This window comes from Gouania willdenowi, chromosome 21, assembly GCF_900634775.1.
Source record: "Gouania willdenowi chromosome 21, fGouWil2.1, whole genome shotgun sequence".
NCBI classification, from domain to species: domain Eukaryota; kingdom Metazoa; phylum Chordata; class Actinopteri; order Blenniiformes; family Gobiesocidae; genus Gouania; species Gouania willdenowi.
The window spans coordinates 28,314,954-28,329,425 of NC_041064.1; the positions used below are offsets into that span (position 1 = coordinate 28,314,954).

A 14,472-nucleotide genomic window follows, 5' to 3' on the forward strand; every position below is an offset into this window, starting at 1 on the left:
TCAGGCTGTTTGGAATTTTTATTCACGTACGCCCTATGACAAGTTGTGTACCCCTGAGGGTACCCATACCCTACTTTGAGAACCAGGGCTCTAGACTTTGTTTGCATGTTCACACCGCGCAAACAACTTTTTTTTATATTGCTATAAGCTGACAGCAGCAACACCTTCTGTAACCTTATGCTGTGCTACTGTGTCTGCTACAAGCAAGATTGGACATGTGAGCTCAGGGATGGTCCTCTGCATATCTTAATCAAGTGGTTCTTTAGGTCCCTGTTACCCTTTCTGTATCTGGAACCAGTGTGTGTGTTCTCTTCTGACCTCGTTATTACGAGGCATTTTGATCATGAGAGGTGCTTTCCACAGGATACCTCAATCCCCATTACCCATCTGTTCTCTTTAGTCTTTTACACTCAGTTTGAATTTGCATTATCTAGTGATGGTGGTGTGAGAATTGTTGTAACTGTTTGTAGTCAATTCCCTCTTATTTATTTCCTTCAAAAAAGAAAAAAATGAAAACAGAGAGTGCAGATTACTATTATATTAGAGGATGCAAGTTTCTTCAAGTTTACAAGTTTTTTTTTTGGTACATCAAAACATTTTTAAAACTATATGACATCTGTGACAGAGTAGGATGTAGTTTTATGAGCATTCACAGAAGTATACTGTGAATAAATAAGGATCTGTATGTTATGCAGTAAAGGACACTGTCCAACTAAAGACACATACAGGTTAAACTGGTACAAGTTAGAAAAGAACCTGGTACACATGTTACTGCATCATTTTATTCTTTCTATGAATTGGTAGATGGTTATTAGATTGGTGAAAACCAAATGATAATTTACACTTATAAAGGATTCCAGCACTATCAAATCTTCAACTTTTTGCCTGATGACGTTAAACACATAAATAAAAGAGACAAGACAACATAAAGCAACGTCTTATAGAAATGTTTACAATAACATTCAAAAGTATTAATTGCTTGACCTAAACCACTGAAAACAGAACTATGTTTCTATTCTATCTATTACTGAAGAAGCCGCTAGTTTAATAATATCCTTGGACACATACTGTCAGGTTATTATTTTGTATTGCTTTTGAATGTGTGTAAAGGCATATGAAGAAGCTGTTAGTGGTATGACCTCTATGAGTATAATAACCTCTGTATGTGGATACATTTATTTCACAGTAATTCACAGTAAATTGGGAACGTTATCAGAGTGAGCTCTAAAATAAAATAATAATAGAAATAATAATAATAAATATTTGCTTCTCTGATATTTGGTCTTCATGCATTCCAAACAACACTTATCCACTAACAGCAACAATAGTACAAGCCTCTCTGCAGCGATGTCACAGCTTTCTCAGACCCTGCCTTTCAGAACATAATGCATACTGCAGGTCTATAGGTGGAGGAACACAGCTTCTTTGTTGGCTCATCAAAGCAACTGTTTTGAAAGAAACTGTCTTTCTATAAGAAACACAGCCTGTTAGTTATCATAGTCTGATGTCTTCTTGGCCATTTCTTGCTTCTCCTTAAAGCAGCTCTTAAGGAAGATCTGCATTGAATTTAGCATGTATTGTTGGCTCCGTATGGAGAGAACGTTGTGTCCTTCATCAGGGAAAATCTAGACAAGAGAGAAGGTAAATGTTTATTAGTACGAATTTCACAATTTAGATGAACATTGTAATTCATTTATTAGGTGACTATGGGTAAGTAGTAACAATCATAAACAGATGTGTTACTTTCAATGTTTGGTTGGAAGCATTGTGCCTGGAGTCCATAAACATAACACTTGACTATGACACTTGGATTGAAATCTGGTGATACTCTGCCAGGCCTTTCCTACAAGTACAGATGTCCTCATTTCTTGCTTGCTTTTAGTGTTTCACGTTCAGGTTTTTCTTTAAGGAGTCAATTGCATTCTTATCTGGAAGCAGGTCAGGTGACTGACCTGACTACTGTGGAACATTCCACTTTTTTGCCTGGAGAAATTCATTTTTTTAGCTTTGTTATGCTTTCAGTCATGCACTGTGAAGCTTCATCTAATCAGTTCTAGTGCATTTGTCTGAGTAGACTGCACTAAAGTGTTAATTCTGTTTACTAAATAATGGCAAAATATGAATGTATAATGAGACAAAACAAGATTAAAAATTAATAATTTAGTCTGGTCATTGGTTAGAATGGTTCAATGAATGAATATGTGCAGTTTGTGTTTTGGTGTTTTTATTGTTGTTAAAATACAAACTGCACACTTAGCACAGCATTCGGAGAATGGACATGGATGGGTCGGGAAGCTTTACTTTGAAACGATTCCAGCCCGGTCAGCTGTTTATAGACATGTCACGCCAGGAAATGGTTGACAGCGTTTTGACTGCTCTGATGAAGGCTGAAGTGTCAGCCAAAACTGTCAGCAAAGAAAAGCAAGGTAAGAAGGACATGCTTCCCAAACCCATATAGGTTTTGTCTGAAAAAATATATATTAACTAATTTAAAAAAAGACGACACGAGGAACGCAATTAATAGATCTGAAATTGCTGCTACACCCACCCACCCACACCCAAGCACCCAACCCCCGAGGGGAGGGCCCAGAGAGCCCCCCGCCCGAGACCTCAGCAGAGGAGCCAAGGCCCACGCCCAGCAGATGACCAGAGCTGCGCCGAATGGGCAGCTGGCGGGCGCCCGCCGGTGGGCCCAGAGCCAGCAGGGACCGGACCCCAGGCCAGAAGGACCCGAAACGGAAGCAGCACTGAGAGCAGCGCCCCCAGGGACGAAGACAACGCCCATAGTCGCCGAGGGCACCAAGGGGATGCTCTAAGTCGTCCCGCCGGCCCCCAGGCGCACCGACCAAGCACCCCAGAGCGCGCCAGATCTCCTTCCTTTCCGCGATGAGCCCCAGACCTACCAAGCGGCCGATACCGACCTCAACCACCGGAACAGCCCAGCAAAGAGCACCACCCTGGAGCGCCAAGCAATCCCACCCCAACCCGGCGTAGACGCCAGCACCCCCCAGCGCGCCAACCCCCCACACCGGCGCGGCCGGCCGCAACCTGGACCTACACGCGCCCCCAAGGCAACCAGGAGTTGAGACAAGCACCAATCCCCACCCGTAGGGAAGGGGCACCCCCACGCCCCACCAGGCCGGCACAGCCCGGAGAGAGCCCCCAGCAACACCCCTCCATGCCCCCCAAAGACCCACCGCCCTGCCACGCCCGACCGCACCCTCCCGATCACTACACGGCGGCTCAGCCATCAACAGAGGGCCCGGCCCCACCCGACAGGCCCAAATCTGTGAGGCTACCCACCACCCTGTTGTGGTGCCTCTCCATTCTCCAAGTGCCTCTCCAATGGAGAGGCACTTCCCTATCCCCTGAGTGAATGTGTGTTTAGTGAATGTATGAAGTGCTATTAAAAAAAAGGTGGATGGAGCGGAGTGGTGCTCCCCATCCAACCTATGTGTATATATGTGTATGTGGTGCAATAGCTCCGGAGGGTGGAAGAGGTGGTCCCACCCTCCGGGGGGTGGTGTGTTGAGGTGTAATTAAAATTGGAGGGATTAGTAGGGCAGCCAGAGGTGGGAGTGCCGCCCCCGCGCCACTACTTAGAAGCACAGGCGGCAGCCCCCTCCACCGCCGGCCCCACCAACCGGCCCACCAAGGGTTGGGTATGTGAGTGTGGTGCAACAAGTGGGTGAGCCAGACCAGCTGGGAGTGAGTGACTTGAAGTGTCCATGTAGGAGGCCTGTCTGGTATGAACCCGGCCCGTCCGCATGGCGGGCCACCGGAGAGGGTAGATGGCGCAGGCGGGCACGCGGCACTGCGAGCCCCACGGACGCGCTGAGCAGCACGGCGGGACCCCCCCCAGGCAGAGCCAGGCACCAGCCACATCCCCCAGCAGTCCAGGAGGCGACCCCCGCCCAGAGCGGTCCGCCCCGCCGAAGCAGGTGGCGGCCGAGCAGGAGAGAGGCCAGCGCCCACACCAGGGCCAGCACAGGCCTGCACGACACCACAACATAGCACCCTCCACAGGGTTTTTTTTTTTTTTTTTTTACATTTTATTTTTTTTATGTCTTCTTTATGTATGGACACTGTTATAAACCTGCAAAATTTTCCGTCTTTTTCTTCCGCACATTTATTGATCTAAAATGAACACAAATGGTTTAATGATGATTATCAATCAGGCAGTTATGGGATCACCTTGATTGGAGACACCTGGGGCCTCATTTAGAAACGCAGCGTATGTACAAAAGAAAGCTTACGCCACTATAAGCAAAGTTTGGGATTTATAAAAAAAATCTGGCGAGATAATGTGCGCACCTCCACGGCAGCTCTGACCCTGCATCTCATGAGAAACGGGAAACTTCGATCCCAACAGGAGAAGGATGAAATTAATGACAGCTCTGTAAAATTGATACATTAGTGTGAAATAATCTAACATTGCACATTTCACAATACATATCATATATGAAGAATGTATTTGCAAAAACGGAAGAGGAAAAATTATATTGACGCTCCAAGGAGTGAGTGACGTGGGCGCACCTACAAATACAGTTTTATGTTAATAATAGAATCAAAATCACATGATCATTGCGCAAAACTGCTGATCAATTGACTGCAACACCTATAGCTGTTATTAAAAAAAAATGCCCTCGCATGCGTAAAGATGCACGCGCTGAGCGGCTTTTTTGTACGGTGGCTGGGAAGTGTCAGGTGAATGCATTTACAGAAATGAACACAAATGCAAACAAGTCACAACACAAATGCAAACCGGCCACAACGGAAGTCTTTCCGACGGACCGGTATTACAGTCGGACAGTCGGACGGGTATTATGATATGATAGCCTGATATGAAAAATATAAGAGTATCCTAATCAACTTTCACTTACTTTCATACGCGTTTCGATGTCTTCTTCTTGTTCTTAACTGTTCTGGTGGGTTAAAAACATCTGCCAGAAACGTGTCCGTCTGTAATACCGGTCCGTCGGAAACACTTCCGTTGTAGCCATTTTGCATTCGTGTTGTGACCTTTTTGCATTTGTGTTCATTTCGTTAAATGCATTCACCTGACACTTCCCGGCCACCGGGTTTCCGCAACGGAAGTGTTTCCGACGGACCGGTATTACAGACGGACACGTTTCTGGCGGATGTTTTTAACCCACCAGATCTTTTCCCCCTCGGTCGTAATTCGTATTACTGAATATTCATTAAGGGCATTCACCGGACCTTTCATAGGCACCGTATGGAGGAAAAAAAAATAAAAAATTGTATGCACTTCCTGGTTTTTATCGTACGCCAGCTGAAGTGTGCTTACCTGGCACACTTTTAGAAATGAGGCCACATTAATGGAAACATTAATTGAGATGAGAACCTGTGGGGAGGGCAGCAAATTTCTGCCAAAGAATTTTCCATCAGCTGCCCTCAAAGAACAGGTTTAAGTACTTCTCACTTAGCACAACAAAGCAAAAACACAGGCTTGGCTTGTGTAAATTATGTTTTGATGTTTTTGAATATGTTTGATCTAAATTCTAATTGTTCTTGTCATGGACATTAAGTTTAGTTAGGCAAAAGAGACGATTCCTAAAGAATGCAAAAGGTGGGTTTAGTTAAAAACGTTACAACATAAATAACAATGTTCATGTTTATTAACTGAAAGGATTTAGAAGTTCATTTAATGACCAATTTGGTAAAAAAAAAAATCAAGACACAAATGCCTTTATCCTTTTGTTTTTTTTCTTTCAGGAATTTTATAATGGCATCAGTTTGAGATATTTTGAGTTTATAAAAAAACATCTCTCACAAAGCTGGGCTTTGTATGGTGGCTTTTTCTCTTGATTGTGCCCCATGCAATCTGTTCACTGGCATGAGTTGTTATGGGACCACAGGACAAAGTAGGTGTGGTTACATCCTTGTATTTGACAAGACATTGACAATTTGCTCTTAATGACGGAATGCATGTGTCCTTAAGCGATTCACATGTGCATTATAAAACTGCAAATATGAATGGAAATTACTGATAAAAGAACATTCATACAGTTGTGGTCACCTGGAGAGAGTAGTTCACATTGGATGCAGACAGAAGTTGGACCAACTCAGCTGAATGCTGGAAATGAACAGTGGCTGTAACATTAACAGATAAGATTATACACCTCAATCTGATTAAAAAGAGCCCTGGTAAAGACATTTTTTTTTTTGCATGCACAGTATATCGTACTGACCATCTGCAGTGGCATGGATGATCAAAAAGTTCAGAAGAAATGGAGCTGTAATGTTGCTGAGCAGAGTGGAAATCTGTTTGGACAGAAGAGAATAGTTCCAAGTTCCATAGTATCAACATTAATGCCTAAGTTAGACATTGTTACTGCTAAACATTTTAAATCGACAGAATCATAAGTCAAGGAAATGCATTCATTGATCAAGTTTTTTGTGGTCCTTTCTCTCCCTGAATTGTGTTTTTGAAATATTTTACATTATTATGTTCATATTAACCTTAAATTTTGCAATTTAACATTGCGTGCATTGCCAGTCTTTTCTGAGAGTGAGCATATACGGGTCTTCTTCACCACAGCGCTCAAAGCTCACACTTAAGGAGTTAGATAGTATCATCATTATTATCATCACACAAAGTACTCTCAAGGAATGTCAAAGTGAGGTGTTGTGAGAAACTCTGTGGTCCAACAAAAATAATGGTTTTAACTGCCTTAAAAGTCTCCCTTTACTTGCAGGCGTTGGAGCCACCAAAACTGGCTCCAGTTGCTGAAGCATTGCCGAATGTTGGGCAGAAGCGAAAATGAAATATCTTTTGGCACTTTTATTACCAGATATCAGCAAGATTTTCTTTCAGTGTTAAAAACACAAGATAAACAAGGTGACATAGGGACTTTAAATAGCTATGCTGCAGGATCTCTTCACACTGAAGTGAGTACTTGCAGTTCAGGACGTCCCTCTATCAGAGATTCTTGCTGAGATCTAGGTTCATCAACTCTCTGAAAAAAATATACAGGACATTTTAAGTGTGAAACGGGGGTGGTCACCGCACCAGCTTCAATGAGACGGCCATGTCGAGTTTTTATGAGCAGGAAAAAAACAATAAATCTGGATGAATTATCCCGGGTATCCTCTATTGCCCTCACCATAGATCGATGGACTTCCAAGGCAACAGAAAGCTTGGTAACAATGACTACGTTTACATGAGAGTCAGAATAAAAATTAAATCCTCTTTAAAAAATTAAAAATGACCTTATAAACACCTAATTCTGAATGAAAATGGCCATTCCAAATTAAACTTAAATCCAAGGTTTATTCTGATTTTAATTTCGAATTGAAAAATTCCTCAACCTTGTACACATTCATTTAGCTATAAATGAATTCCGGTCGTCCATTTTCGCGATGACACGCTGGTGAGCACATAATCCAGGATGGCTGCAAGCGTTTGAATCTAGCCGAGAATATTTATTTAATAAGAACCCTGCGCCAGGCCACAAAGCTTCACAAATGCTGCGCGGGTCATCCTAAAGTTCTCCTTCCACTCAAAATTCTGTAGAGTGGAGGTAGAGCAGCCGTTGCACTAACCGCTGGCTTTGATTGGCCAAAGCACGCTCTTCTGCCTCCCTTCTCCGGTAATCTTCCCTTTTTCTGTTCAGTTTACAAAAGCGAAACAGTATGTTATTATTGAGTTGCTGCTTCAAAACTACAATCAAAATAAAGGTGACAATAGTACTTACTGGAGTGGATTCACTCAAGGTTTCTGGTGTACAAAACGTGTAGAAACTCCACGTGCTGATAAGGGGTACAAACCCCAGAGAATCAGGACTGTGCGTGTTCAGCTTAACACAATGTGCCCGCAATCCATTTAGCGCTCTTCCCTCGGATGCATATGTAATGTGGGCGGATCACATAAGGGGAGCAAGTAAATGGGAGGGGAAAATGCTAATAAATTACTGCAGTGGCCGCAGTGCAATTCATCAAACCAGGACTTGATTGATGCACCTGTTTTCCCCGATAAATTTAGCACACCCCATAACCAGGTGGTAACTGTCAAAGCTTTTTGCACAGTGATGGCAGCAGTGATATTTGTGAAGAGATGACGTATGTGACAGGAAAGACAACCAAGGGATCCCATTTTCAGACCTTGAGTAGACATTTTTGGGATGAATGAATACCCAATTTTAAGAATGTATCGAGCTGTCACCAGAATGGCTTAACTGATTACACAATGCAATAAGCAAGTATTCTCCAGTCTGGACGGACGCACTTTTTTTGCGCCTGCAGCTACACGCCTATCTTCTGCACATATTCTCTGGTCCAGGTTCCTGACACGCCCACTGCGCATAGTCTGTAAATGAAGGTGTTCTGAAGCCAAGGAGGCGGACAGGGCCATGATGCCATTTTTTGGGGACTGTCTAGAAATCACTCAGCATGGAGTTTTCCTAATGCTTGTGAATGTCATTGAAATCTGTGAAAATTATAAAGCACATTTGTTATTTGAAACACCTTCATTGATAAACAATGTAACAGGTTGACTTGATTTGATTAATTGCAGAATGAGGATTGAACACATTTTTCTGTCCGGGGCACAGTTAAAATGTCTCTTTTTCCGTCTCATAGTAATAACAGATTAACGTTTGTTTGAGTGGAAAACCTGATTTTATGAACTTCTTACATTCCTGCATTCAGAAATGATCAGCAGGCATTAGTCATTTTCATTATCTGTCATCAATGTTTCACTTGTTATTTACTCTTGCAGTGGATCAAACTGTGGCTTTACATTGTACACAGTGTTGGACATCGGTCTGACGTCTGCCAGAGTTTCATTTACCGAGCTGCAGCCAACACACCTCGGGTGCACACACACAGCTGATCAGCTCTGCGACGCTGCTCCAACCATCCTCCCAGGAAAGAGATTGGACGGCACGGATAAAATATATTAAATGTAACACATTTTGTCCTGGCTAGAACTGGTAAATGTGAACATATTAGAAATGCTGATGGTCAGTCCTTTGGCCTAGTTGTCCTACTCCCCCCGCGATTCCCATGACAGTGTCACTTTGAATAGATTCTTTCTGGGAGTTTATTTCTGCGTGGCTTGAATTTTAAATAAGTCCAAACTTCTAGTTTCACCTTCCCGGGGCGCTGCACCTACTCCAGATTCAGAAGGCACAGAAAAGAGCAGAAAATAAATTAAGCCACCAGGAGAATGTGCGTAAGGCCAGATTTGAATGGAAACGCCCACATTTCAGGGTAAAGTATCCCTCAGCCAAAAACAGCACCACTGCATGGCTTTTCTTACTTGAACACATGGGAGAACAGAGCCCTTAGTAAATTCCTTGCAGCAGGTAAGGAAACTGCGCCACCAAAGGATTTAAGGTGGTTTACCACCCTTTATTTTCAATCTTAGTGAATCCGCCCAATTATGTGGTCTTCTATGTTGTCCAATCAGAACCCTTCCCAACCCCCAGACATAAAGCAAAATTGAATTAAGGCATTAAATGTGTTTTCCATGAAAACCTCAATTTAGAAATACTAATTCCATGTAAACACAAAGCAGAATACTTTAATTTCTGGTCATCTTCTGATTGAGAGGTTGGGGGTCCAATCCTAGTGCTGTACCTGTGTGTCAAAGTGTCCTTGGTCGATTAGCGCCTTGCATGGCAGCTCTGTCCCATTGTAGATGTTCTTTATGCCGGAGAGGTCCTTATCTTGATTTAGCCTCTTATTTGGGCTGATTGGTTTTTCTTTCAGAGATTGTTTTATGATTGAAAGAAAGAACATTTAAATGCAAACATACCTGATATTTCCAATCTTCTTTAACTGGGAAGCCAAAGTATTTCTCAGAAACAGCTGATCCTTCATTAAAAAAAATTAAGAAAATGTGATTGTGGTATTATTGTAAGCAGTGTTTTCTGAAAAAACAAGTTTAAATCTGAGTTATCTTTGCAGGAAAACTAAAAGTTTGCAAAAACCCTCTTAATTAAATGGAAATTTGTGTACAATCTTTTGACTAGTAATGCATTTGTATAAGACTAAAGCAGATATAAATACTGTGTTTTATGTATGCATAATACGGAAGTTGATCAATGCATGGTTAATTTTCCACTTACCATAAAGCCTCCAGTTTGTTATAGGAGCTACTGCGATGCCGCACTTAAACACTGAGGCGTGAGAGAGCATCATGAGTGAAGACAGAAAGCCTCCATATGCCTGAGGAAACAGTAGACTTGAGTGTACAGGCAGGAGGGAAGTCAGCATTGTACACAGAGTTCAGATTACCTTTCCATACACTGCAACTCTGTCCCTGTCTATGTAGGGCAGCCTCATCAGGTACCTGGAAAAAGTATGAGTTGAAACATGCAGGACTGCAACCCTCAAAGACCAAAAAAAATAATGTATTATTTCATTATCTTACATTTTTATACTTTTTCAAATTCCACTGAAATTTTCCTTCCATGCAAGGAAAAAAATGAAAGCAGTCTTTCTTTATTTCAACAAGAGCTATTCTCATTATTTTTAATTTATTCCAAATTTCCCCCTTGTGGATCAAAAAAGTATATCTATCTAACCTTCCAAAAACAGTACATTATTATTATTATTTTGTTATATCGTGTTTGACTTAAACATCTGTTCAGCTGTGACCACTCCTGCAATAGGTAACTTTAATTTACCTGGAAAAAAAAAAGAGTCCCAGGTGTACTTGAATAACTGTCTTTAGACTCAGAGGAATCCTTGCAACAGTGATCATGAGATAACACCTCCATCTGACTATAAAACATATTGTTTTAAAGTTTTACTATATAGCATTGTCACCACAGAGGGCCAAGCCTTTACTTCAAACAAAGGAGCTATCAGACCCTGCAATGTCTACTGCAACACTTTTAAAATGGACAGAACTTTAATTGGTAGGAGCAAGGGTGTAATGTTTGTTTGAATATTGGTAGGCTCAATAATTAATTCCCTCTGGGTCTGGAGGTCCTCCCCCAGAAAAAATTCAACAAAATGCATGCAATTTCATGCATTCTGGTGCATTTCTTTACTTTTTATTTCAACAAATTTTGTAACAAATAAATCACAGAATTACAAGGTTGATATAGGCAGAGACAAGTCAAATTTAATGCTTGTTAATGCCATTTTATTTTTTAATGCCCAAATACTATGCGCTTATTATTTTTTTTTTCTGTATTTGTTGCCACAAATACAGAAAAAAAAAAAAAAAATCAGCACACATCTCATTTATGATTTGCAAACATTTCATCAAACAGAGGGAAGAGAATTGGAGAAAACGAAAGTTTTCAGCAAAAAATTTGTTAAATTTCATCTAAAAATATGCAGCTGAATATGTTTTAGATCATAATTATGATATTTTCAATTCAATTATACAATAAAACTTGTTGAGCAATGTCATAATGTACCAATAAATTCAGATTTACTGCCAGTTTGAATCAAATGTAATGCTTTTCAAGAACAATTAAGGCCTTGATTTTAAAACAGTTCATTAAATGACTTTTAATGCTATTTAATGCACCACGAAAATTAGCTTGGATGTGACTTGGGCAAACTTCAAATATAATCATTTAGTCAAGTAGGATCTGGCAACCCTGAGAATTTGGCATCCATGCTTTTCCTCCTGTCACCAGTTGCATGCAATCAGGACTGATGGTGACAGCAAGAGGCTGACTGGATCTTTACAAGGGATGGTGAAGGCTGTCAAACGTGTTCAGTACATACGGTTTAGTTGAATGGGATTTGTTTGCTCTGTGTTTGTGTATTTTGTTCCCAGAGCCCTCCTGTGTTTTTCTACTCTTCATTTGTTTGGTTAAGTGAAACCCTGTCCTCTGTTACATTTTATATCTGGTTTCATGGCACTAGTGCGATATAAGGCTCACGATATAATGAATGACAGAATGATTCAATTTATACAACAATTAGTTCCGACCAAGTAATATGATTGGACAGCAGACAATCCGAGAGTGCTGATATTGAGTAACAGCACCTAACAGAGACTTCTTATGGATCATATCACTCTGCTGTAAAGCTGATCTAAATACCGTTAATTACAGTTATATCTTGGGCTACTCACCGCAGTAGACTGTCACTATGTTCATACTATTTTTTTAATCAGGTTTTTTTTGTGTGATCATTCATTTTACATATTAACTCAATCAGTGCCAGCCATTTTCAGAATTTCTACTCCCCTCAGTGCCAGCCGTTTTAGAGCAATTTTACTGATTTTTGAAATACTTTGTACTTTGACAATCTGAAATCTGACACCATTAAAGTCTTTACTTTCATCAGAAAAAAAAATGTCTGTAAATTGTTTATTTCTTCCGTAATCAGCAGTTAAATAGAGGAAGGAAATTGGCAGTTTCAAAAATATCTGTCAGTGACTTTGAAGCAATTTTTTTTTTGCTTTATTGAAAACTATAACATCTGAATATTGGTTTTCTTTCATAAAAAAACAACACTGAGACAAGGCTTTTGATGGCAAAATTATTATTACAGTTGAATGTTTTGCTTACTGTATTTTGTATCTGCTCCCCTGTCAATCACTCAGACTTAACTTCCTCCTCCTTCCAACACGCAGAGATGACCTATTTGGCCCGGTTAGTTGATGGTTTTATCTCACGATCGCAACATTATCAATAATCCACTCAGGTCCACACATGTTTTGTGTTAGTATGTGGTGCTATGAGCTGCTAGATACTTCACAAAATCACTTAATCGCGCCATCATCTCCCTCGCCCCTGCTTCTCCCTTCTTAGCTAATGGTAGCATCATTGGCTAATCTGTCAACAAAAGATGCGCTGCTGCCACCTTTAAGGCACCAATTGGTCACTACATCAACAAAGAAGCCTTCTATTCACAGTAGAACTCCGTCACAGTGTATCCTTGAAACTTCCCTAAAAATGCAATTGACTAGTTTTCTCGTCAATGGCACTGAGCGTTCAAATTTGAAATGGCAAATTATCTCGTCAATGGCATTGAGTGACTTAAATGCGTCTTCAATCAGTTTGGAGTATGCACGAATGCGATGCGCAGAAGAGGTCCTAATGTAACAGGTTTAATTGATACTCTTTTGCTATGATATGTAATATATGGCAATGGACTAGATTCAGAAGATTTAAGTTCAGCTCTGGGAGGGAGGTGGAAGTGTTTAAAAAGGCACAGACAGGCTTGAAATGCTGAAGTGAATTATATTATGTGATAAATATTTACAAGTATTTACAATTTATACAAAGTGGTTGAAAATGTCCAATAGTTCCAAAGTGTTCAAATTATTTATATCCAAAGGATGATTATTCCAGGTATCCAACACTTCACCCACACAAGGGGCAGCACTTACTGAGACCCAGAAGCAATTGACTCGCAAAGAGCAGCTCACCGTCAAACCTGGCCAGTTCACTTGTGATCTAGTCTCTCTAAGACACCAATCTATGTCCACAGAGGTAGAGGCAACTGTAGCGGTAAAGTTGACCGGCTCCCACCGGCTCCCACACATGATGCGGCCATGTTTAGAGGGTAACGTCATACTATGATGTCATCGCGCACCAAATCTCACGGTACTGAGATGAAGTCTCACAACAATTTGAACGGCAGAGTGGGAGGGGGAGCAGCAGAGCGGAGCAGCAGAGCGACAGGGTTACACTAAGGTGATCCATGATGCCGCAGGCACGTACAGTGTTTACAGAAGTAAATATGGAGGCGTCAAGTGTAGGACTGTGTGTCGATACTGAGAAATGTTCTTTCCAACAGAAGTCAGCAATTCATAATTTTACGGAGACTGAAAAAGAAGAGAGCCAGGAAACCGTCTGCAATGTGATGACAGCCACATCTTTACAATGGACTGTCTCGAAATCTGACGAAGGAGTCAGATAGAAAGCGCCTCATCCGTCCAGACTGCAGTTGTATTGCAAAAAATCGGATACACATCGGATTTAGGACCACATATAAAAGTGACCTGGTTCAGATTTGTAAAAAAATCGGAATTGTGCTGTCCAGACTGTCTTTAACAGATCGGATACAGGTCTCATATGGGCAAAAAGATCAGATTTGGGTTGCATTTGCCTAGAGCCTGAACGTAGCCTATGTGCTCTCCACTTGTTGAACTATTTTTGTAGGCCAAACAATTAAGGGCCATATTCTCTTTTTTGTCAATATAGACTAGTGACAAGTGAATGGACTTCATCTTGTGTTATTGGAAATTTTTCTGGTGTTTAAGAGACTCTAACATGAATAGTCGTATCACTGGAGTTACTGATCTGAGCAACGACTGCTGCCATCGGCTCGTCCCTACCAGAGATCACACATAGGTGGTCCCAGTTGCCTGCAGCTCTGAGCGGACTAATAACCATCACTCCGCATCCTGCCTATGAAATTAATTCACCTTGAATAAGCTTCTCTTGGTTTACAAGTGATTCATCCTGTCTGTTCTCACTCTCTCTCTCTGTCACCAGTGTGTGTGTGGTGCGGACCTCCATCTGTGTG

General features: G+C 41.3%; 1 protein-coding gene across 6 annotated transcripts in view; it reads right to left on the minus strand.

Moving 5' to 3' along the window:
• Positions 1–762: 762 nt before the first annotated feature.
• The window catches only part of LOC114455327 (inactive dipeptidyl peptidase 10-like), a 146,839-nt gene continuing 133,129 nt past the window's right edge, over positions 763–14,472 (minus strand). For 3 of the 6 annotated variants that reach the window (XM_028436493.1, XM_028436490.1, XM_028436495.1), the window contains 8 exons: positions 10,264–10,318; positions 10,095–10,194; positions 9,782–9,840; positions 7,719–7,820; positions 7,567–7,629; positions 6,213–6,285; positions 6,041–6,114; positions 763–1,625 (listed from right to left, as the gene is read on the minus strand). In XM_028436493.1, the coding sequence (XP_028292294.1) occupies positions 1,488–1,625; positions 6,041–6,114; positions 6,213–6,285; positions 7,567–7,629; positions 7,719–7,820; positions 9,782–9,840; positions 10,095–10,194; positions 10,264–10,318 (664 nt within the window). In that variant the 3' untranslated portion in view covers positions 763–1,487. The other 3 variants (XM_028436491.1, XM_028436494.1, XM_028436496.1) reach the window with 3 other exon arrangements.